Source organism: Aspergillus pseudotamarii (genome assembly GCF_009193445.1).
Source record: "Aspergillus pseudotamarii strain CBS 117625 unplaced genomic scaffold BDV38scaffold_28, whole genome shotgun sequence".
NCBI lineage: Eukaryota > Fungi > Ascomycota > Eurotiomycetes > Eurotiales > Aspergillaceae > Aspergillus > Aspergillus pseudotamarii.
In genome coordinates, this window is record NW_022475042.1 from 148,913 (window position 1) to 173,800 (window position 24,888).

At 46.5% G+C, this 24,888-nt stretch overlaps 7 protein-coding genes across 7 annotated transcripts; all 7 read left to right on the forward strand.

Annotated features, from left to right (window-relative positions):
- Positions 1-1,352: 1,352 nt before the first annotated feature.
- On the forward strand, positions 1,353-3,078 carry BDV38DRAFT_283133 (putative hexose transporter; the record flags this gene model as incomplete). The annotated part of the gene is made up of 3 exons (XM_032059975.1): positions 1,353-1,955; positions 2,026-2,573; positions 2,715-3,078. The coding sequence occupies 3 exons, from the start codon at positions 1,353-1,355 to the stop codon at positions 3,076-3,078; spliced, it is 1,515 nt and encodes a 504-aa protein (XP_031913358.1).
- A 1,102-nt stretch (positions 3,079-4,180) lies between these two features.
- Positions 4,181-6,864, forward strand: BDV38DRAFT_88244 (uncharacterized protein). The gene is made up of 2 exons (XM_032064083.1): positions 4,181-6,457; positions 6,589-6,864. The coding sequence occupies exon 1, from the start codon at positions 4,275-4,277 to the stop codon at positions 6,351-6,353; it is 2,079 nt and encodes a 692-aa protein (XP_031913359.1). The 5' UTR covers positions 4,181-4,274; the 3' UTR covers positions 6,354-6,457; positions 6,589-6,864.
- Positions 6,865-8,521: 1,657 nt separating this feature from the next.
- On the forward strand, positions 8,522-9,466 carry BDV38DRAFT_247029 (uncharacterized protein). The gene is made up of 2 exons (XM_032054620.1): positions 8,522-8,909; positions 8,982-9,466. Exons 1-2 carry the CDS (start codon positions 8,819-8,821, stop codon positions 9,308-9,310), a joined length of 420 nt encoding a protein of 139 aa, XP_031913360.1. The 5' UTR covers positions 8,522-8,818; the 3' UTR covers positions 9,311-9,466.
- A 1,276-nt stretch (positions 9,467-10,742) lies between these two features.
- On the forward strand, positions 10,743-12,267 carry BDV38DRAFT_271414 (putative protein kinase; the record flags this gene model as incomplete). The annotated part of the gene is made up of 4 exons (XM_032057313.1): positions 10,743-11,110; positions 11,179-11,507; positions 11,560-11,855; positions 11,917-12,267. The coding sequence occupies 4 exons, from the start codon at positions 10,743-10,745 to the stop codon at positions 12,265-12,267; spliced, it is 1,344 nt and encodes a 447-aa protein (XP_031913361.1).
- Positions 12,268-15,629: 3,362 nt separating this feature from the next.
- BDV38DRAFT_293059 (peroxidase/cytochrome P450 family protein) lies at positions 15,630-19,198 on the forward strand (the record flags this gene model as incomplete). Its single annotated transcript, XM_032062157.1, has 14 exons — positions 15,630-15,818; positions 15,881-16,045; positions 16,096-16,204; positions 16,259-16,345; positions 16,407-16,755; positions 16,815-17,086; positions 17,155-17,322; positions 17,377-17,514; positions 17,566-17,601; positions 17,658-17,862; positions 17,954-18,228; positions 18,285-18,501; positions 18,553-18,982; positions 19,031-19,198. 14 exons carry the CDS (start codon positions 15,630-15,632, stop codon positions 19,196-19,198), a joined length of 2,808 nt encoding a protein of 935 aa, XP_031913362.1.
- Positions 19,199-20,702: 1,504 nt separating this feature from the next.
- BDV38DRAFT_283138 (uncharacterized protein) lies at positions 20,703-22,109 on the forward strand (the record flags this gene model as incomplete). Its single annotated transcript, XM_032059976.1, has 7 exons — positions 20,703-20,726; positions 20,781-21,316; positions 21,374-21,386; positions 21,437-21,489; positions 21,559-21,612; positions 21,679-21,736; positions 21,804-22,109. The coding sequence occupies 7 exons, from the start codon at positions 20,703-20,705 to the stop codon at positions 22,107-22,109; spliced, it is 1,044 nt and encodes a 347-aa protein (XP_031913363.1).
- A 932-nt stretch (positions 22,110-23,041) lies between these two features.
- BDV38DRAFT_293060 (SDR family NAD(P)-dependent oxidoreductase) lies at positions 23,042-24,194 on the forward strand (the record flags this gene model as incomplete). The annotated part of the gene is made up of 5 exons (XM_032062158.1): positions 23,042-23,058; positions 23,186-23,455; positions 23,553-23,631; positions 23,685-23,826; positions 23,899-24,194. 5 exons carry the CDS (start codon positions 23,042-23,044, stop codon positions 24,192-24,194), a joined length of 804 nt encoding a protein of 267 aa, XP_031913364.1.
- Between the last annotated feature and the right edge of the window lie 694 nt (positions 24,195-24,888).

Sequence of the window (24,888 nt, forward strand, 5' to 3'; positions counted from 1 at the left end):
CCCTTCTCCTCCGCACACTCTTACGGGTGTCCTTCTCACAGGTATTCTACGGCACTCATTCACCCCATTAGCCCTCATGCTAACCAGTCAGGTGGCACTAATTCGCCATGTTGTTACAAAATATTCCCCGATCGTGCGTGGATGAGAGGGGCTCGGTTGAAGTTTAGGCAAGTTCCGGAAGATCTAGGGCTAGTTCCGTGGGAGCTGGCCAATACACGACGAGTGACCTCCACCCGGGTTGAGCTACACGGTACATGATGACTTGATAAGGGAAAGATATACCAGGAGGGGAATCGGGCTCCTAACTGTATCTTTTCAAGGGCCAGTGCAATCCTTTGTTAGGCGCATAACGCTGGGTGAGGGGGTAAATTAGGCTGTTGATAGGTAGCCAAACTTGGATGTCAAGCACGCTGTATAGGCTAAATTGGAGCTCAGGGTCCAGGATAAGGTTCTCCCCCACAGTTTTCTCCGAAGGGGTTAAACATACCGTAGTCAACGCAATCACATGGGTAGCTCCTCTTCGCAATTACTGGGGAAACGATCGCTTAGGCTGTCAAGTTCAACAGATTCGCAGATAGAGAAGCCGCATTAGAAGAGGAGGTGTTTCTCAGCGTCGATAAAAGCTTTAAAAAATACCACTACATGCTTGAATGCTAGATGGACATGCCCACGACTTGACCAACATGTGGCCTCGTTACCTTTCTTTCTCGGCAAGTTTATCTAGTAAAGCGCTCGCGATTGGAATTAAATCAAGTAAACATTTCTCAATTTCAAGTTCAGCTAATGCTGAACCGTCGACTTGCCGGCGGTATGAATGTAAGGTTTAACCTCCAGTTAGTTACCTGAGTTTAATTTAATAAGTTAACCATCCTCTTACCAAAGAAGGTATAGCTGGAGCAAACCTCTCGGGCCCCCGCAAGTGTCCCCCGCTAACCCTAAGTCTCCACTCCCAGTCCCCCCAGGATCTTGAGTAGGGCCTCCGAAGTATGGAGGATCATGACCCCGAGCGATGGCGCTTCAAAAATACGAGCAGAGCACGAAAACGCCAATTCTCGGTGAAATGAAGAAATCAAATGTAACACGGCCAGCTCAGCTAGTGCCAACACTGAATGGGTGGCAACATGTCGTGGTAAGCCGGGTTGGGAACAATAGAGCCGGGAGACGGTCAAGCCGCCATCTGTAGGACGGAATGGGGTTGTCAAGCTCATGTCTGTCTCGAGATTCATAAGGCGGGCTTTTTACTGATTCAAAGCTCCTCTCATCCCCGACAGCAGTCGAAGTGGACTCATTAACTTGGTCCACGTCTTTTGCATTCTCATCTACATCTGCATCCAGCGCACACTTTCGCAATCATGGCGCTGCGATTCCGGCCCCCGAAGCCGAGCCAGAAGATCCTGCCGGTTAAACCGACAAAGGGTCATTTCTTGTTCGCTCACCAGGAGTTCAAGCGTGTGCCCTGGTGGAAGAGGAAGAATATGCGTACCCTGTACATCGACATTGTCATCCTCATCATGACCAACACAGCCAACGGTTTCGATGGTTCCATGATGAATGGTCTCCAAACCCTGTCCTACTGGCAGGAATACTTCAATCACCCTCACGGCTCGCTTCTGGGCCTCTTCAATGCCTCCATGAGTCTTGGCTTGTTACTCGGTCTGTTCGTCGTGCCTTACATGATCGATGCCTGGGGTCGCAGGCTCGGCTGTTTCGTTGGATGTCTCATCATGCTGCTTGCAGTGGGGTTGCAGTCTGGTGCTACTGGCTTTGGCATGTTCATCGCTGCCCGTCTTCTTATTGGGTTTGGTGACTGCCTCGTTCTTGGTAGCGCTCCGCTCCTCATCGCCGAGATCGCGCATCCACAAGACCGGGCCGTTCTGGTCACACTTAGTGGTGCTTCTTATCACTCTGGCGCGTTCATTGCTAGCTGGGTGACATTGGGCACATTGAAGATTGAAGTATGTATCATTGCCCAAACAGCCACCCTGGATCTTACTGTTCTAGACTCACATGCCTTTCCTCCATTAGAGCAACTGGTCGTGGCGTCTGCCCAGCCTGTTGCAGGCCATTTGCACAATTGTCATTGTGTCTGGTATTTGGCTAATGCCAGAAAGCCCTCGTTGGTTGATGAGCAAGGGGAGACACGATGAAGCCATGCGGATTGGCGTCAAATATCATGACGAGGGGGACCAGGATGACGCATTTGTGCATCTGGAGTATGCAGAGATCAAGGCTGCCATTGATCTGGATAAGGAGATTGACCAAACTCGTTGGGTTGATTTCTTGAAAACCAAGGGCAACCGCAAGCGAATCGGCCTGATCACCGCTCTGGGCCTTTTCAGTCAATGGAGTGGCAATGGTTTGATTTCTTACTATCTCAAGCAAGTCATGGATAGTGTTGGTATTACCCAGGCTTCCACACAACTCGGTATCAATGCGGATATCAAGACCGAAGCCTTGGTCACCAACTTCACCCTGGCCTTCTTTATCGACAGATTGGGAAGACGGCCGGTCTACCTGGTCTCGACAGTTGGCACGTGCGTGGTCTTCAACGCATGGGCCATCGTGTCAGCTCGGTACGCAATCACAGCCAATCCGGCGCTTGGATACGCTTTCGTGGTTCTGACAGTGCTCTACGGAGTATTCTACGACATCAAATAAGTCGTGCATCTTCCAATTTCAATACCAACAGCCGCTGACATTGATATTCCTCGCAGATCTGGCCTAATGGCAACCTACACCACTGAAATCCTTTCCTACCGTCTTCGTGCCAAGGGCTTCACCTGGCTGAACTTCTGTGTCACCGCGGCACTCTTCTTCAATCAGTACATTAACGCAATTGCCCTCGATGCCATTGGCTGGAAGTATTACATCGTCTACTGCGTCTTCCTAGGAATGGAGGTGTTCGTTATCTACACCTTCTTGATCGAAACTCGGTACACTCCCATGGAGGAAATCACCAAGTACTTCGATGGCGACGACGCAGTCGATGTTGGTGAGGTTGCCGTAGCGGACATGAAAGAGCAAGCCAGGGAGTCAGAGGGCAAGGCAGCTACTGTCCATGTTGAAGTGAAGGAGTAATCTGATACACAAGGCATGTTGGGGGTTTATTTAGGAGGCTTTTCCGGATTCTTCAAGGATTCTCGAATATAACGTTGTTTACTTATGCCTAGAGTTCCTCCTGGGCATGAATGGCTACCACGACTCCAAAGAAATGTTTGATATCTTGACTCCACCGATCGACACTACGTCCGAGTATCCTCCTATCTTAACTAAACTATATCGCTTGAAGAGTCTTCTGATTCATTTGATAATCCAATGAATCCCGAATACTAGCCTCAGATATCAGCCCTAAGTAATCTATACAGTGGAGTTTACCAAATTATCTTACAGGGTTCGACCTACCGGATGCGACATAGTAACGGTGTGACGACACGACCGCTTTACAATATCTCTACTATGCTTTTTTATATTAAACTAGAAATTGTATATATATATATATAATCTAGAACTAGATTTAGATACAAAAAGACTCTTGAAAAGGTCAAGTTTTAGAACATAGAACCTTTTACGGGGTTTGTTTCATAGCTTTACCGGGTTTTAAGTTTTGGCGTCTTTGATCTCTGATGTAAACTAAGCAGACTGAGCAGACGATTCACTAAATAAACTACGTAGACTAAATAAATCCAGCAGTTACGATAGACATTATTTAGTCAGACTGACCATATAGTAAGCTATTCTGCGGGCAGAGACCGCTACAAATTATTGAAACCATGACTTAATCTGGACCGACCGCTATCGCTTGCTGTACACAATTGCCTGTTCTATTAGGCGTATTACGGCCGTGAATCGGTTGTTAGGGTGGGAAGTGATTGAGCCCGGGATCACCTGCTTTGTTCCGCCCTCTTTATCTGTTATTTCATGAGTCGCTGTCCTGGGACGTAAAGCTATGCAAGACCGGGGCTGCTGGGAGGCAGGGGGCAGCTTCACAGCCACGACCGTCTACCTAGCCTTAACACTGATAGGCTCTTCACTGTACTATGTTCTGTCAAGGCGGAAAGTCTGTTGTCTCACGCCCTCATCAAATTGCCGCCGAACATGCACAGCCACAATAAACGCCCGACTTATGAAGCCGATATCATCGGTCGTGCTATTTCTTGCAATATTTCTTTCTATTTGTCTCTTATTCCCTATCCTTCACGTCTTACTGTGTTTGTTAGTCCTCTACAACCATCTCGCTACGATTCCTACTTCTCATAATACCCATATTGCGAGCAATGTCGGATGCAGTGAACATGCAGGCTGATATAGCGAATGTTTCCCTTGCTAGCTTGGGAGGGTTCTCGACAATCTTAACGGCACTTTCCGCTGATGATGTCCAACCTATCGCAATGGTCCAGTTGCAAAATTTAGGCGCTGCATTTCCTGTAACTGGGCCAGTGAGCGTAAAAGCTCCAGATTATCTTCGGCGTTGCAATAGCTCTCGGCTAGAACGGCTTGGGATACTTGTGGGCTGGCGGAAAGGCGATACCGCATCGCTCATGGCTCAATCAGCCGGTGGACAAGCAATCGCTTTATTGGCAGCTTGCCTGTGCAATATATGCACAGATTCCGTTGGGGATGTCTTCTACGCAGTCTCCAAGGGGTTGTTGCCACGATCAGCCTGTCCATGTAGCCCCCGCGTATTAGACCGAGCTGCACATGTTCTTGCACACAAGCTTGCGCTCATTAAATTTGGAACGATTATCGCAAAGCAAGTGTGTCGCATCCATGAAGCTTATCAACAGCTACAGCGAAAAGTGCCGATGAATATTTTGGAAGAGCTTAGCGTTGTTTGGATAGCAGAGATGCTTGTGAATGTTTCACGTGCCTTACGAGAATGCGACAAAGTGGTTCGCGTACGTGGATGTTGCGGCATGGGGTACATATTGGCCCTTATCGTCACCTTGTTTGCAGATGATAGTGTCGTGATGATTGAGGGCGTCGTTATTCATCGCGGCAGCCATTCTTCCTCCATTGTCGTGGAAATCATGGCACATCTTGAAAACCATCCCCTTCAGCTGCATCTTATGCAAAACGTCGACACACTTGCGGAGATTTTCCACTCTTCCCGAGATGAGGACCATAGAATACAAACCCAACCATTACCAATAGGCGCGGACTTTGCATGGAAGGGGCTCATCTCGGCACTGCTGCAGACTATTTTACAGCGATGGAACTTAGTATGCTCATCGGAATTGATCAGAGCTGTGGGTGTGTGTGCTTTATCCGCTGCAGACATTACTTATTTCGGCGAGAATGACTCCATACGATTTCCTGCTATAAGTATTTTGGGCAAGCAGTATCACGCAATCTGTCATCAGCGCTGCGAAGCTGTTCTAGGGACCCCATTACCACACACGTGGCCTTCATATCCCATAGCTTTCAAGCAGCTCGAGGATATAATAATCCCACTGATCCTAACAAGACCCGACGGCTCATTCCATGAACTAGAGTGGACCAGGGATTGCATCCGTAGGGGCGAAGTAGGCTTTACCGGCCAAATCATGGATTGTATATGGTTGGCCTTCGCTACGCTTTTTGTTAATGCGCACGAGGATGCTACTTGGCGACATTTTGACTTTGGCGACGATGAGGGGATCAGTACTCGTCCTGAGTGCTGGGGAAATCCGGAAAAACTCTTCTTCATGTGCAAGCCGAATTTGGTATGGAAACAATTGACCCCCAACTGGGGACGAAGAACAGTGGCCGCCTCCGATAGGAAATGTACATTGGTTCCCTCACAATGTTTCACCATCGGACATGAGGATGTCCACTACTACCGTGGCGTGGAACTCCTAGATGGGCCCCTCATATATAATGAGAGATACCATGACACGCTTATGAATGTCGACTTATCTTCAGAGCCAAAGCAACAGGAGTCTCTTAGACGACCTTCAGAGCCCTCGAATCCAATCCTGCCTTCCGCGTATGGTGTTCACTCTGATCTTTCAATGGGAATAACGGAGAGTATCGACGGACTGATACTTCATCCCACAGTCACTATATCTGGTCAGCGGTTCACTGCGTGTTTAGCATCTTGCCTGAAAGGCTCATTCCAGCTCGCCAAAACTACTTCCTGTGAACATCCCCGGAAAACTCCCTTGAAGGAGAAATATGTCCAGTTAGTGTCAACAACCTCAGTTCGCAGGCCTGATATTGGTCACACAGTCTCTATTGTCCAGACTGCCGGAAACCCTACCGCGCAGTTTCTGGCATTATCTGGAAGACCGTCAATTCTATGCAGCAACTGCTGCCTCAACTGTGCATATGAGCAAGCGCTCTCTCGGAAGCTTATGAAAATCATTGTTGCATGAGTGCAGGGTTCCCTGATAGGCTATAAAGCAGAATGGCGTTGGAAGGGTTAAGGACCCATGGATCTTAGAGATGGATATATTGAGTTGCATATAAATCTTTCAAGGTCGTGACACTCGTACTTGTTAGTAAATTGCGGTGCTGCAATCAGTGCTGCGTGTTATCCCTAAAAAGATGCTTTTGAGGTGACTTTTGTTACATTTTATGTGAGGATAGATACTGACAGGTGACGTGCAGGACACCGTACACCGTTTGGGTGAAACTGGATCAGAAACGGAGGAGAGAGATATATTCGATATGGCGGATGACCTCAAGCCATATGCGCATCGCGCCTTTACTTCGAAGGACATGGTCACTCCAAGTTCACTACGCCTTGATGCATGATACTGTCGAAAGACTATGATGATAGACGATTGATGATTAAGCTTGTATGCAGAGCAGTGTAATATTTCAAGGTGCCTACAGGCGTGATACAAATCGATATCTCCTTACTTTCTAGCCACCATGAACGACATCATTACGTGTCTTCTTGTCTTTCGTCAATCTTGGTATAGCGATCGAAGCGAATATATCATTTAACCATAGTTTTTGACTAACGGGGTTCACAATAGATTGGCACAAACCCCTATGGAAGTCAATGTATGTCAACGTTAGAATAAACCCAGTCTGTCAGGTAGAAAGCTAACTACTCAGTCACGCCAGGTGCATCCTCGTTCGTCGCGAACGCATTCATGAAAGGCATCATATGAGGTAAACATCTTTGCGCAGACGAAAACAACATATCCACAGTTCGGCAGGTCATTGTCAACACTGGCGTGCGAAAGGACGATCGCTGCCAAGGACAGCATGGTGATAAGAGGTGATTTCATGATATTCTTCATTTTGGAATGAACTAGCACGACGATAGGGCTTTGTTTTGGAAGAAATAGATTAGTTGCGATTGTTGAATCATGGATGAAAACAAGATAATGTGGAGATTCTGGTAAACATTTGGCTTTAGAAATATCAGCTCATCGCCTCCCTTGACATGGACAAATTGTAGCATCTTAGTGACGTGCTTATGATGTCCGTCACGGAGGCAGAGACCGTATATATCCTCGATTAGCGGAGCGATTAAGCCAGATGATCTAATGTGCCGTAAGATTCTAGAGACAAGCGATGCCAAAAGGTTTGGTAACGGCTTTCGCAAACGATACTTATATGGCATCTGCAGCCCCTATGTCATTTTGAAGAGCTGCGACGTGCTTCTCCACTTCTTTTCTGCTTAACATTAACACCAGCAGCATTGCAGATCCCTAGGAGTCAATAGAAATACCGACCTGCTATACCGTACTTCACAGGTTGAGCTAGAGCTTTCCAGACTGAGCTTACCATAGACGATTTAGGCGCCTTCGTGTCGCTTGCTTTTTGCTAAATGATATCTGCTGGTCAATCTCTGGCTTAATATTTCGCCGTCCTATTCGGTCTCAACTTCAAAAATCCTTTTCCATCGCTATATATTTATAAAAGTTATGACCTCCATCATCCAGATCTAACAAGCATACCAGGACCTTGATGGATCAGGAACTAATGATGTATCTCTTTTATATGTGTAACAAACACAAAACTATACTCTGCTTTGACGGCAAAGTGAAGCCTGGCGTCGCAGTGGCTCTCCCAGCGACATAAGCAATAAGGACAGAAGCGAGGTTACATTGGCCTCCTCGGTATATCCAATCAGTGTCATCTTCGGTCAATCCCGCAGTGGCATCCCATTTGGCGGATTTCGTGGCAACACAAGATTGCTAGGAAGATGTCGGCACTAGCGGCTTGGCTAACATGGTCTGAGAGGGAATTTTGTAGCACAAATTATCGTAGTTCTCGGTTATTTGGCCTCCGTATGTGATATGAACGATTAGTGTGGCGGAGTTGGGCTCTCCTTTTTTGCGATTGGACACGAAGCGCATGGTCCGACGCAGGGATCAAAAAACGAGAAAATCAGTAAGTTGGAAGAAACGTTAGTACGTTCAAGGGTCCCATGCTTCGATTACGTAGGCGTTGGTGTCGCAGATTGCGTTTACGGGCATAGTTGCGAGTTGTTTGAATATCGTAATGGTGGTGAGGCTGTAGTATAATCAGCAGTTCACAACGGACATCCGATCATTCCTTAGAGTACTGTCGAGCGTAGGGGTACTCTTGGCCTGATCCGATAACTTGGCACCGTTTACTCAGCTTATATCTTCTGAGATTTCTAATTAAACCTCCCGGGATGTTTTTATGACGAGCTGAAGCCATAATACGTCATGTCCCCAAATAATCACTCTTTTTTCATGACTAGTCGTACTCACTCTGCCTTCCCCCTCATCTCCTCACCTCTAGGTAAACTCATTTCTGGTCTACCTTTATAGCCCACCCACCCTAACGCTCTCAATCACCATCTCAACTCCGAAGACAATTTGCTCCTCTTTGGGCTTCGCTACTCTCGAACATGTCTCCCCGTCAGAATCCGGACAGCAATTCTCAAGAAGTCAAGATAGATAGTGGTCAAACTGGACCGCCAAAGCAGGATGCCTTAAACGGTACTTTTCCTATACACCAAGTCTCCTCTTTATGTCCCTCAAAGATGCGCAGCTAACCCGTGATAATAATAGGTGACAAGTCCATCAATATACCGCGTGGGTCTGATGATTATACGAGAAATGACAGCCACACCAGTCCCAATGCCACCAAGCAATCAAATGTCCATGATAATAGTGATGCGGATTGGGAGATAGTCAGCTACGTGCAGGATGGCAAAAAGGATAACGACCTACCGTTCCATGGGCGTATAGGACATTTTAGCATTGATGTGGGTTGGGGTAAACGGAAACATCGGTTGTATTCGAGTGATTGGAGCTTTGGTCATTATCATCACCATCGTCACCAATGTCATGCTGATATACATGGCGAGGAAGGTAGTAAAGGTCGGCTAACAGAATGAGAGAGAGATAGATTACAATATACCCAAGTACAGCTCCTATTCATGGCTCTTCCCGGCTCGTCGATGGCCGTTCAGTATAGTACTAAGAAGTTCCCATTGACAATTGTGTTATAAATGTACTTTATCTATATTGTGGATGCAGTAAGTGGTTTCAAATAACACTGATTAGTTTAGACTGCTTCCTGTCTTTCCTAGGCCTTATACTGCCAGACTCTCAATCCTTAAAGTGGACACCGAAGACGTGATAGATAAATAAAGGTAGAGATATTTTTTTAAAAGTCTTCTTCTATAAAATGGTAGACCCTAAAGAGAAAGAACCAGAGTCCCCGCCAGAGGAACTATTGTGGAAATGGAATGCTAAATAGGATATCTACCAGTCGCTCAGAGTGCAGCCATAAATTACAATTCCTGTATTTATTTTAATTTTTACATAATAATTATATAGCATTAATATCATAATTAAGATGAATACTACTACTGCCACTGCCACTGTCTATGTGTCTTTTGTATCTAGTACTATAGAACCACCAGACATAACTGAAGCAGGGGTTGAGCGAAGAACCCCGGAAAGAGCTCTGTCACTGAATAGAAGCGGCCATATCCCTACGTGGTCGCATACTACTAGAAAATGAAGTATTTTTTAATATATTTTAATTAATTTTGATATAACTAATAAAATATAGATTCCTAGACCAGTATAGTTTAAAGATGTTTAATATTATAAATTTAAAATCTATCTGTAATATATTTTTTTAGTTTTATAAAGAATAACTGCTTATATAGTTATATAGAATTCCTAATTTCCTATTATTGTATTAATATATGAGGATTAGTTACTGTTTAAGGATACTATATATCTATGCCAGGGACCAGGGTAAGATATACTAATTAGATAAGAGTTAGTTAAGAATAATTTCTATAGTTAATTCTTTGTAGATATAGTGTATTTGTCAAGGAAATATCTACTAGTCAGGGTAGAAGACCTGTCAGCTAGGTAAGGGTACGTAGGCAAAAGGGCAAGCAGTAGATACTATATGGACAGAAGACTAATTCTTGCCTTTCTTTTATTAGTATCAGGCTTTTTGTATACCTAAAAGAGATCTCCATTTTTTCCTATAGAAAAGAATTGAGAGGGGCTACTACCTGTTCTTGAAAAGGCCGCGGATATACCCTCCGATATTGCTGTTCGGCCACCGAGATATCTATACACAGCGGGCAGGGTATATACTGAGTGGGGATATTAATGGTCGTTGCGGACCAATCGAAGTAATTCTCAGAGCCTAAACCGGTTTAGTGTATTAACGGGTCATTAGATAATTAACTTTGTAACTTCGTTAACTAGGTACCTGGGAAGGCACCCTTGAATCTACTGATCCCATCTTTGCCTACGCGCCCGACCTGCCCCAGGCCCTTTTATGCGCCCAACCTCATAATGCAGCGAGCCGCACAAAGCGCTTGGACTCTCTGTATCCCCCGTGCTCACAGGTGCTTCACTACGTTTCTACCCTCCACTTCTTGCCGTCAACGAATTTCACTGCAGTGTAGTCCGAGAACCACAGTTGTGCCGCATAGAACAGTTATGTCGTCATCACAGTGGACGTGCGCCCCGAGAACGTTTCCTACCACAGGGCTCGAATTGCTTGACGAGTCCACTGAGCTTGACGAGGAGACACTGCCGACGTACCAACCCGAGAAATACTACCCAGTCAACCAGGGTGAGGTACTCAATGATCGGTATCAAATACTTGCCAAAATAGGGTACGGAGTAACCTCGACGGTTTGGCTGGCGAAGGACTTGGTGTAGGTACAGTGAATTCACTTCAAACTAAACCAGATGATGATGATTCTAATAGCGCTCCCTAAACTAGTGCATCGATATATGTTGTTGTAAAAATTTACATAACGGGCCAAAGTCGGAACCACGAGCGAGAGCTGCACATCTACAAGCACATGGATATGGTGGAAACAAAACATCCCGGCCGGAACTTCCTTCGCAAACTACTCGATCATTTCTATATTCAAGGTCCTCATGGCCGTCACGTCTGTCTTGTCCACGAGCCACTCGGAACGAGTGCAGATGTTCTGGTGAAGATGTCTCCTGGGCACGTAATGACCCTTGATGACATGAAGCCGGGTATCCGACAGCTACTTATCGCACTAGATTTCTTGCACTCGGAATGTCATATCATCCATACTGGTAATGTGTTCATCCCAGAAGTCCTTCCATTATAGGCCTAACGTTGTCGCAGATCTTCAGCTGAAGAACTTACTACTTCCCGGACCAGAGATTAGCTATCTCTCCCGCTTCGAAGAAGCTGAAATCACAGACCCGTCGCCTAGAAAGATACTCAAAGAACGAACAATCTACCAAACTTTAAACTTCCTTCCAAGAGGTGGGCTGCCGGTTCTCGCTGATTTTGGGGAAGCTAGATTGGGCGACATCGACCACACTGATGATATCATGCCAAATGTTTATAGAGCTCCTGAGGTGATTTTGAGATCGAGTTGGAGTTACAAGGTGGATATATGGAATGTTGCCATGGTTGTGGGTGGAAATATTCCGACTTTTGCTTAACTAGAAAGGGCTAATATTTCTGTATATCTAGGCCTGGGACATCGTAAGCCCTCGCACCCTCATCGATGGCAAAAACGCAAATGGTATATTTGACGACCGGGTCCATATGGCAGAACTGGTAGCCTTGCTAGGCCCTCCGCCACCCGAATTCCGGGAACAGAGACACCTCAGTTCTGTCTTCTGGGATGAGTCAGGTAGATGGAAGGAAGTAGTCCCAATTCCAGATATTACCCTTGAGAGCCTTGCCGATAAGGTTGAGGGGGAAGACAAAGCAGGGTTTTTGCAGTGGCTCCGGACAGCCTTGCAATGGAACCCCGAGGACCGGCCGACGGCTTTGGAACTCTTATACGACGAGTGGCTGATGAAGGGGCTCGGGGATTGAAGGCGGGGACAAGCCAATAGTGCGACCTGACAGAAGAAACGTGACAGTTGTACTATCCTGAAAGTTCTGCGTGTGGAATAGAGAAATCGGTACCCCACTAGACGCTTCAATCCAGGGAGTATATATTGGTAACAAGAACACAAAAATATTCACAGGTACCATACTCAACTGGCACCTATTAGCCCAGAGGGGACCTAAGGAGACCTCTTGTGCAGTACGCTGCTGACTATCAGAAGGGGTAAAAAGACAAAACAAAAGGAAGGGAGGGATTTTTAAAAAAAAAAATGAAAAGGTAAGGCCAATAATGAAACATCTCCGTCCCCAATGGTGGCAAGCACAGTTGTTTGTCGTGGCAATACGCCACCTGGCGATTATTGACCACGCCCATGCTTTATCAATACATTCACTTCGGAGGTCGCAGGAGTGAGGTTGCAAACGAAGCATCTCTGTCCGATGGTATTACTATGAGCTAGAGGTTAACTACGCGCAACTGCAACAAAAAAGGACCAAAAGAAAGAGGAAAGAGATAGCGAAGAAAAACTAGACATCACTCACTTTTTGCGAATTTCATCTTCCTTTTTCTTCGCAACTTCCACATATCAAGCCGTCTATCAATCCAGATCTACCGCAGTCAGGGCAAGGTGAATCTTTAGGCGATAATCGCTTTTCTTAAAGCTGTGCTTCTCGCCAGTCCATTGGAATTCCAGAAAAACGGCAGAAGGCGACTTCACTTTACAACGGCAGTGTCAAACCTGCTTGGCCACCTTCCCAACGCACAACGCCCTCATCTCGTGTACAGAGGCAGCTCCATACAGCCATTACACTTTTTACTTTGGTTAACCATACCAGACTAGAGAACGAACTCTCATCCAGGAGACGGAGAAGTGTCGAGCACACACAGCCCAACTTCCAGATATGAATAAGCTTTGTACAAACTGTCAATTGAACACAACATCGATTGTACCTCCGAGTAACTTGAATGACAAAGGTAGCGAGGGCGATGCCGATAGACAAATTGCCACCAGCCCCAATACTAACCCTTGGCAACCGAGATCTCATTTCCGAATATGTCCATTTGACAGTTATAGGAAGCAGTTCAAAACCAGAAAGAACCTTCTAAGGCACTTTGAACTGCATAAATCTTTCCTTTTCTTGAATACTATATGGCTAGCTGACCATCGATATGGAGCCAGATGTCGACTGCAATAAAGTATATATCGAGTGTTTTCGGCGCTTCACCCACATAAGTGCTTTGATAAAGGACGTCAAAACCCACGGATATTCGTCTAATAGGAACGAGAGATTCATACTGGTGCTGTGCGACGACGTACGTGATAAAGCCATCCTTAAATTAGACCGAATAGTCGAAACGCTGCAACCCTTGATAATTAATACTAATTTGAAGACCACAAAACAGTACCCGAGATTAACAGACCCTGACGAGGACTTAAACTCTTCAAAAAGAATCAAATTGCTGGGCGAGGAGGAGCAAGGCTTTCTTGGTACGATTTCTGACAAAACATAACAAAATATGGATCTGCTTCTACTTCTCCTGTAATAAACTCTTTCTACCTTTGACAGCTGAGCTACAAGATACATCATTTCTCCCTGAAGACTCCGAATTACAGCAAGATAAGGACATATTTACACCTCTTTTATTCCACGGCTGTCCCCAGCCGCATACAAATACTAATTTCGATCCTCCTTTTTTCCTAGATACCTCATCGCTTCACAACGGGACACCGTATGATAGAGACAATATCGGAATACATTCTGATGTTCCCGATCCTTTTTTTGACTCCGGGCCTCACTTTCCATAGAGCAATGAATGAGAAGATAGGTCGGTGTAAATAGGAGGGCTCAGTCTAGATTAGAAATCAGTAAGGCTAAACAACCCAGGATGGCGGATATAGACAGGCTGTCGTTTCCTTGGGTCTTACTCAAAGTAGTATCCAATTTCTGGGCTTTCTCTTCGCAATTCAACGATCTTCTCTGCGATCTGCGGTATTTCGGGGAGATGAACTTTCGTCCATCTTGTGATAACATCACGTGGCGCAAATGCAGTAGCAATTGGAGTACCTTTCTTAATTTCAAACACCACACGGGCGTCCTGTATGCTTCTACCTGAATAGTCAGGATTCGTACCCTTTGAATGCCATTATAGTTGACTTACAGGGCACCATGCTCAAAAGATACTTTTGATCTTTCACCACAACCCAATAACTCCAAGGCAGCAAAAGGTATCTCCCACAATCCGTTAGAGGTATGAACACCTGGAAGCTCGTATGTGTGAGAACGATCAAAAAAAGTCACTTCTGATCCATCGCCCCACATCTGTATAACCAGAACATATCGGCCAGCCTTTTGCCCCCCTCCTCTGAATTGAAAGATGTGCCCTGCATCACCGTGGAATTTCCGGTATCGGGCAGAACCGCACCAAGGGAAGAAGGACTCGAGAACTGATCTTACACGCTAGAAATAATTAGCAACCATCTTTGACATAAGATACACAGGCGGACCTTGTGTCTCAAAACATAACATATATAAATCTCCAAACCTTCTGCGGATCTTAATTATTTATTACTCTGGGATTGATCCAGAAATGCCCCTAGATGACTCTAATATACTAACTTGATACGTATAGAGTGCTTAGTATATATACTATTATTTTGTTCTATGCTTCGGGATTAATTACTGAGTAAAAAGCAACTCTGAGCTAGTCCTGTTCTGGAAGAGGAAAGTCCCAAAGTTTTCGCAGGAAAACGGTTTGCTAGTCTTGTTAGTAAGCATATACCTGTAGGATGGCGATGGACCATGAGGAAGTTTCATGAACAATAGTTCATAATGCTCAATCACAAGGTTGATGTTAGTCTTGGTACAATGGGTCTCCTAAATTCTGGACTGTATCCAAGCCGCGAGATTGACGGATGCGGTGTTCCCTTAACTTTAGGGTTCACCCAAGATTGGTTGACCCATATGGATAATTCCAGCTGAGATTTAGATGGTTCGCATGATGAAATAAATTCGTACTACTCTCCCTTACGCTCCTCGTATTTGCTATTTCCTTATTCATGGCATATATGCACATTTTCGGCCTAAGATCACGTAAGATGACGGCTAGATGGTTATGTGGTCGAGCTATTACTTGGAACGAGCGACCCAGAAATGAGCTACTGATGGGTTGCCTCAGATGACGAACAGCATTATCCATGGAACACCCCCTTTCAGTACAGAAATAGTAGCTATCGTACTGAACCCAGTTGAGGGCAATTTATTATATCACCTGGTTTCCCCTCAGTGCGATTTGTGCTTATCGGACAGCACAGGATAACCATCACCGCATCATAAGGCCATTCTTAGCTATGGCAGACAAAGGAGAAACAAACCACGGTGGTTCCTCTAATGGCCACCATAGTTTGCTGAAGCTTCTCAGCGAGACTCGCCAAGATATCGTCAGTCAGGTTGGGCGGATCCTCCCGGATCTGCAAGTCCTCCGGGGCCTGGGATCAACGATTCTCTCGGGTGGAATTATTGACGATCGGCAATATCTCGTGAGATTGCAGACTCATAGCCCGTCTTCACATCTATGAGTGACACCGCTAATGGCGGTTAGATTGAGGAGATCATTCAAGTCGCCGCATCGTTGCCGAACGGTTCAAGGCTCCGTGATGGCATCACCGCAGAATTCGTGAAGACATTGTGGAATAGCCTTGACCATCCTCCCGTAGCACGACTAGGAGACGAGTACAAATACCGTGCTGCAGACGGCAGCAATAATGTAACATGTTTCCACAATCTCCCTTCCAACGATATTTCTAACTCTTGTAGAATCCGTTGTATCCCAAACTAGGAGCAGCGGGGAGCCATTATGTTCGGAGCGTGACCGCTCAACACCCACGGCCTTATGTGCTACCAGATCCCTCCCTAATCTTTGACAGTGTGTTGGCTTGTATCCTAGCGCTAAGAATGGGGGTCCGCTAACTGTACCAAGCTATTCTCGCACGCAAAGGATGTGCCAAAGAACATCCTTCTCAAATCTCGAGTACTCTGTTTCATTTTGCAACGATCATCATTCACGGTCGGTCAAATCAAACAGTATTTTGATATTTGCTGCATGTGGGATCTAACCTCTATCCAAGATCTCTTCCGCACAGATGATGCTGATGTAACAAAATTGAAGAATTCGTCCTACCTCGACTTGGGACCTCTCTACGGCCACAACGTGGATCAGCAAAATCAAGTGCGATCATTTCAGAATGGACTTCTAAAACCTGACACATTCGCGGAACAAAGACTCCTCGGCCAGCCTCCCGGAGTATGTGCCTTGATCATTGCATTTAATCGATTCCACAACTACATCGTCAAGGAGCTAGCCCTAATCAACGAAGGAGGTCGATTTAGCCTACCAGCCGGAGTGACACCAGATAGTCCCAAATATGGCCAGGCGCAGGCAAAGCGGGATAATGATCTATTCCAAACCGGACGACTGTAAGCGAGGCCTTTTCGCTCCAAGGTAGGAAATGTGCTTGTAGTCTGACTACTCCTAGGGTCACCTGTGGTCTATATGTGAATATTATACTGGGTGATTATCTGAGAACCATATTGAACCTGAACACCAACCCGGTAGACTCGGACTGGAAACTCGACCCGCGGACGGAAATCAGCGCTTTGAACTCACCGACCGTTCCCAGAGGCGTCGGAAACCAAGTTAGTGCGGAGTTCAACATGATCTACAGATGGCATGCCGCCATCAGCAACCAGGATGAAGCCTGGGCACATGAGTTCATGAAAAGTGTGTTTGGCGCAGAAGTGAATCCAGGTATGTAGCTGCTCCCTACCAGAATCTAATGCTATCTCTCTGAACCTGCGGTGCTGAAATAGCTTCAGGTACTTTGTCCGTTGACGAATTCGTTGGCGGCCTGCGTAGATGGTTTGAAGGTATTGACCCAGACCCAGCTCGGTGGACGTTTAATAGCCTGCAACGACAAGAGGACGGTAGCTTTCGGGACGCAGATCTCGTCAACATTCTGCAGACTGGGACTGAGTGTGTCGCGGGTGCGTTATTTTCCCTTTTATACGTGCAAGCTTGGAACCCTAACTATTCGGCAGGTGCATTCGGTGCCAACAATATCCCAGAGGCAATGAAGGCTATAGAGATGCTTGGCATCCAGCAAGGCCGGGAGTGGGGATTAGCCACCCTGAACGAATTTCGACATTTCTTCAAGTTGAAAACGTATTCAACGTTCGGTAAGACACAGTGAATCCTTTTGGCAATCTTCTTTCTAATGGCGCTTTTAGAGGAGGTCAATTCCGATCCTGCTGTCTGGGAGGCGTGTAAGTAGCGTAGCGTAGCTAAATATTGTATTGACCCAGCACTAAGTAGGCTACAGTGGAGGCACTTTACGGACATCCGGATGATATCGAGCTTTACGTTGGTATACAGGCTGAGGAAGCCAAGAAGCCATGCTTTCCCGGCTCTGGACTATGCCCGAACTTCACAATTTCAGCGACGATATTAGCAGATGCTAATACGCTGGTCCGGGGTGACCGCTTCTACACTGTTGATTACAGTCCTGTACATCTCACGAACTTTGGGTACGTTTCCACCCATGACCTCGCTGTTATCAACAGGAAAGGCAAAGGAGGTATCAAGTAGGTAAAGAGCAACTCTCACTTAATTTGCCAGGTTTGCGAACACAGTCCCAGACTTCGCTGTGGCACGAGGCGGCTTGATGTACAAGCTCCTATTGCGAGCCTTCCCAGGGTGGTACACTCCGAACAGTGTATATACCTTGTACCCTTTCACAACTCCGGAGCAAAACCGGAAAATCTTCGAAAAGTCCAAAACTGCCAATGATCTGGAGTTTGATAGGCCAAAACATGAAAACCAGCCGACTGCCGTGACTTCATGGCAGGGAGTAACACAGGTTCTAAATGACCAAGACGCGTTTCACGTCCCTTGTTAGTTACCCTCTCATAGCTGCTAGGCCTTAACTCTGATTCTGATGACTTGAAAGGGGGTCAACATACATACCAGCTTACGAAACACGATTATATGCTAAGCGGCGACTCTTCGGCAAATACACAGCAGAGGGTGTTCGTGAAGGATTGTTTATACAAGCCAACCGATGGCCTTGAGGAGGTCAAGAAGTTTTACGAAAAGGTGACAATGGACCTCCTGCGACAGCACAGCCGTAAGCTTGGTTCAACATACCAGGTTGATATAGTGCGGGAGTAAGTAATCCTAGAACATTAGTCCAAACGGCGTTGATTAACTTGGCTTAGCATCGGGAATCTCGCACATACCAAATTCACGGCTGAGTTCTTTGGCATTCCTCTACGAACCTCCGGCAATAATGACATGACAGATGGTTACACAGAACAAGAGCTGTATAAGGTACTTTCAGACTTATTTGGCTATGTCTTCCTTGACCTAGATCCAGCTCAGTCGTTCAAGCATCGCGTTAATGCGTCTCGATCGGCCGAGGGGCTTGGGGAAGTCATGCAAAAGCATGTAGCCGGCTTGAACAAACAACATTTCGCCATTGCACGCGATATTCTAGGCAGCCACAGTGCCAGCACAAAGGAGTGCTTATTAGTTGACTATGGGCCAGAGCTCATTAAGAGACTTTCTAACGGTGGAGGCTCGACCGATGAGGTGGTCTGGACCATTATCCCAACTGCTGCAGCCGCATGCGCTACTCAAGCCCAAGGCGTATGTTTAGTCCTTGAAGATACGGGATTCACTTCTAATGAATCTTAGTGGGCCCAACTGATTGACCTCTATCTATCGGATCCATATCGCAAATATTGGCCTGACATTCAAAAGGCCGCTCGTTCTGACGACAAGGACTCCTTTGAAAAGCTGAAAAAATATGCGCTCGAGGGGTACGCTCGACTCACCACTTGCGATGAAACAAATACTTTCTAACACTGCTAACGTGAACAGATTCCGGTTATCAACCCCCGCCTTTGGTGTCCTTCGGTACGCAGCCAAGGACACAACCATCAATGACCGGGTGCGAAACATCCCGGTCAAGGAAGGGGACACCATATTGGCCGACTTTGTCTCAGCTGGTCGAGATCCAATCAAGTTCCCTGACCCTCAAGCCGTCAAACTTGACCGTCCTGACGACCTGTACATCCACCACGGATGGGGGCCACATTCATGCCTCGGGCGTGAGATTGTAACTGTTGCGGCAGCTGCTATGCTTTCCGTCTTCGCACGGATGGATCGCCTTAGGTGTACCCCTGGCTCGGCTGGTGTGATGAAGAATAAATTGGCCAATGGGGTGTTCAAGGTCTATTTGCCTGAGGATGGGACGGAGTGGACTCCATTCCCTTGCAGTCAGTACTTCACCGCGAAGATGGCATTCGAGTCTTGGCTAATGATCAACTAGACAAAAAGGTACTCTTTGACAGTTTCTAGGGTATGGTGGACAGAACCCATCGGGATACAGGACTCAATTCCGTAAGTTGGAGGAGTCTCATGGAGAGTACACTGACGTGTTTCTGTCCTAGTTTGACCGATGAGGGGATGATTAACTCGGCATGTATCGCATGTCCTTTTATCGTGAAAATAATTCGTTGATGTATTTAGGTGATGAATTTCGCTATGTCATTTTACCTAGCTGAGAATGAACATGAAGTAAATAAGCTTTCCCGAAGGATAGGTTCAATTGTAGATCCTCTCGCGATTTATAGCACTAACCATTTATGCAGGGGATGTATATCCGCATCTAATAGATAGACATGAAGTTTGATCAGTTGGAATTCTTTGCGTGGTATTGCCGACCAATGGAAACGGGCTATACTAGGGCCCTGCTCCCTGGGTGGGAGGCTAAATTAGGTTATAACCTTTGCCAGATCTATGTTATATGGGATCATTCTTCTACCTTAACGGCCTCACCGCACCATGTAACCTGTGGAGGTCCCACACATCGCATGTATTATTTTGAGTTCAGGTTTGCCTTGGTTCTCATAGGGCTTCCAATCATAATTCCTCACCGGTCAAGGTTCAGCAGTTAAATGGATACTCCATCGGCGTTTCCGCCCCAGTACTGTGGGCCATTCATGATGTCAATCCTGCTGCCCCGTTTTGGAAACAGACCTAAAGCTCCACACCCTGAACCCGTGCTGGATGAAGGTGATCAACTATTTCTGGCAGTTCACTATATCCATTAAGTAATACGGCCCGCCTAGAATTAGTGTTAGGCCACCTATCGTCACCCTCATTTTAATACATCCTCGGAGAGAGCGACAGACAGTTCAATACAAGGGGGGTATAAGTAGTGGTATGAGACAAGCTCGGGTGAAAGCCCAACAATAGCTCAGTGTCATGTTATCCTCTTCGCACTCATTCAAAAGTAGTAGTTGCGTTTCAGGGACTGTCTGCATTCACTGTATCCTAGCCTTGTCGATTGACTCTATTCCTGATGGGCCTGGTGCGAGATGATACGGTACGTTCGCTTGTTCTGTCCTATAGTACCACATAATAACCTCTCCGAGCACAGTGGATCCCGGAACTATGGTCCCTTTTCGGTGTCGGGACTGTCATTCTATTGTCTCGTGTTGGGTTGCGGTGCTGGTTACACGGTCTCCATCAGCCGGCAGCTGAGGACTTTGTCTCTCTTTTGATTCCCGCCTTCTATACTGTATGTGCGGTCGGTTGCTATCTCGTGTATATCAATGGAGACAAAGTGGACTTCACTCAGGCTGAGATCAATGCCTTAACCGACGAAGAGGCTCGCCGTCTCATCCTTGGAACGAAATGGGAGCTTGTCTTAGCATACTCTTATCCCACCATTCTCTGGCTCCTCAAGGCCAGTTTACTGCTGCTATACTGGCGCCTAACTAGTGGGCTTGGGCGACATCGCCTCTTAGTCTTGCTTATTGGAGTTATTTGTCTACTAACCTACATTGGGGTCATACTTAGTATGTCCCTTGCGTGCATTCCGTTCAGGAGATTCTGGGAAATCAAGCCGTTGCCTCCCATCAATTGTATTCAACCACCGAATATCTTTATTGCGTTGGCAGTTTCAAACGTCTTGTAAGACTTCTTTCTCCCGTTTTTGTGCATATCAAGCTAACCTAGGTATGAACGAAGCACAGACTCTGGGGTACGTAAAGGCTGACTACAAGGAATGTCAGTATTGACCCTCAAGATTAGATTATCGCTCTACCAATTATTTTATTGGCGAGACTCCAGGTCTCCAAAGCAAAGTGAGCTCATCATGCTTCCAGGACGATTAGTATGCGGCAAATGGGACCAAACTCTCCTAACAAGCCAAGAAAATTGAAGATTCTCTGCTTTCTCAGCGCGGGAACAGTCGTCCTTATCACTGCGTAAGCACATACAATGCACAGACCGTTTTAACATAGAGAATATGTCTGATTACTAAAGCTCTGTAGAGTCGTGCGAATCTCAATTACCCTGTGGGAACCAAGCCAGCTCAACTGGAATCGGTGGGTGATTGTTCTCCCTCGCATACCAATTGTCTCTGGGTTATATCAGTCTGATATAAAATTTGCATTAGCTGGGGCATGCGAGAAATGTTCATCAACATTATCGCAGTCTATGTCCCAGCCGTTCGCGCCATTCTTCGAAGCCGTTCGCAAAATCGACAAAGTTCGGTGCCCAGCGAGTCGAGTGTCCCGATTATGTGGCCCTCCAGTCCATATTATCAACATCTATCGCTGGATTTGGAAGCGTCCCCAACCGCTATGGCCCCGACCTCGACAACCACACTGACCAACACGAATCACCTAACATCATCAGCAGCCTAGACTCCGGCGCTGGTGGCAATACTCCCTTTGCCAGTGGCGCCGATGGCGTCTTCTAAACCCTGACATAATATTTGACCAGGAGATAGAAGACCTATTTCGCGGAGCAGATAGTAGCAATACATAATACAAGAACCATTTTAGTTTTTAAATGTGAGCCTTCTTCTAAATTTTCTCTATCTTACCTGTTTTTATTTTCAACCCAGTAAAGTTGCGCAGAAATATTCGTATCTAACCAGGGTTCCTGATGACACTTTTAGTGACAGTAATGAGACAACGATAATTGATGGGGGCTTCAACTTGGAACCGTCTTTCCTCATATAACTGAATGCAGCCCAAAAGGACTATGAGCAGGACCACCAAATGTATAACCCTCGGTTCACGAGTTTAGGGCTATTACGTTATAAGATATGTAGAATATCTTGGAGTGCTGTGTATGATCATCGTCACTCCTAAGATAACAGGATGGAGTGGATATCATCGACTACCAGGTAGACGTCCTTAACTGGATTCCCAGCACATAACATGTCAGTTCTGGCGAAACCTCTGGTCACACGAGAACCTCTTTTCACCCCGAACAGCAACGGATGCAACGAATAAGGCCATGAATTTAGTTGTCCTCATTCAATATGGCACGAGGCAGCTGCACAGGAAATGAATCAGTTGTGGAGAGGGTAATCCTTTCCTCGTACAATGTCACCGGAGCCGGGCAGCGATTCACAAAAGTTTAAAACACGCGCTTGACATGAATCTTTCTACAGAGGAACTGCGGTTCCGCTCTTGCTAAGAGAAATGATTTATAAACATAAATCCCGAGAGTTTCAATGGCGGAGCCGCTTTAAGCTCCGGCCCCACGTTACATACTGTAATTGTAGATTGAAGAGGGGACGCGGTCGAAAAACATTCATAAAAGTTAGCGCAGTCTAGGTCGTTTAAACTTATCATCTAGTCGTCACCAGGGGTGTATATTCTGTGATCTAAGCGGTCGAAAATGTCTGGTATTCTCGAGTGAGTTTTTCTACCCGTCCTACCATTGTTCCTCGTATCGCTACACCTCTCTCTTGGAAAAGACTTACCAGAATACGATCACTGATTCGCGAACATCTTTTCCGAAGCTAATCTCGACTCATTCTAGCATCACTGGACGTGTAGCCATCGTCACCGGCTCATCATCTGGCAATGGTCGTGCAATTGCCCTCGCCAGCGAAGGAGCTAGCGTGGTTTGCAGCGACTTGACTCCCGAAGTCCGATCTGGAGGCTACGAGCAGGTGCAAACTCCCACGCACGAGGAGATTCAACAAACTTTGAAAGGGAAAGCTATCTTTCAAAAAGCGGACGTAAGTTCTGAGGATGATGTGAAAGCCTTGGTACAGCTAGCAGCCGAGCGCTATGGGAGGCTGGACATGTAAGTCCCCAATCCCTATCAGATTGGATGTATTGCCGGAAGCTCCTCTGTAACAGTCTAGTCAAAATACCTGTATTACTAACCACATTATTTGCAGCATGGTGAATAATGCTGGCATCTTTTGCGGTCTCAATAACATTGTAAACGAGCCCGTTATGGCATTTGACAAGACCATGGTAAGCGAGATCGGGGATCACTCCTGAGTATGCAGCACTCACCAATATCGCAGGCTGTGAACACTCGCGGCGTTTTCCTTGGCATGAAATTCGCCATTACGCAGATGATGAAACAAGACCCCTTACCGTCTGGCGAACGTGGTTGGATTGTCAATATTGCTTCAATCGGTGACCAGGTCGGCTTGGCTCTAGAGCGTAAGTCTCCTCCCGTGCATCTTCAGAAAGCCGCCTCGATCTATACTAGATGCTGACGAACAATCACTTCAGCCTCGTATTGCGCAAGCAAAGGGGCAGTTGTAAATCTTACTCGACAAGTCGCCGTAGACTATGCCCCCGAAAAGATTCACGTCAACGCCGTTTGCCCTGGTTTCTTAGCGACCGCGATGGTGCGGTCATTCCTCGACGGAAAAGATACGAGCGCCATGTTGCATTCTCAAAGCCCTTGGCCGCATTTAGGAACCCCTGAGGATGTTGCCAAGGCGGTCCTAGTGCTTAGTGGTCCTGCTGCTAGCTGGATGACTGGTAGTTTTATCAATGTGGATGGCGGTTTCATCGCTAAGTAGGCATTGTGGCAAATAACAGGTCCTTATCTTTTGGCCTCATTATGTAGGACTCGTTGCTAATCCGGACCCGTCAACCATCTCGGACGGGCGCATACCATTTTACTAGTATTGAAGTTTGGATATCTGGCACCCAAGTGCTGTCCGTGCATGAGAGCAGTTCAACTTGATTGGACCAGCAAGCCTTCCTGTAGCTTTGATGTGATGCTCGATGTGTCAGTTTCATCGTCTGAGAACTAGATACGTCCAGGAAAATAACCCCTGTGTACAAAGCGACGGTAGCTAGTCCATGCTCACTACAGAGGCCCTTGTTCGGTTACATCCGTGATGTTCCTCGGCTACTGGGTTTGCTTGATTCTCAGACTGACGCGCTCTGTATTCCATGATTTCCATTTTGATCTTGGCGCTGCACTCCCTTCACTCTGCCGTAAAGTCCCAGGATATGCACCGGCTTTAGGGGGCGGATCCCACTAGTATATCTTCGACACGGCATTTTGATTCGTTCAATCACGATCTGCGCTTCCGCAACAAGAGATAACGCTTCCACTTACCGAATGCTTAGGCGGAATGGCTCCGTCGTGTTCGCCTCCGGAACCAGGTCATAGCGCGCTAAAGCAGTCGAGCAACGTTCGCGATGTCTGATAGCATCATTACGGCAATAACGAAAAGGTGACGTTTTTCCAAAAAGCAAGGAATC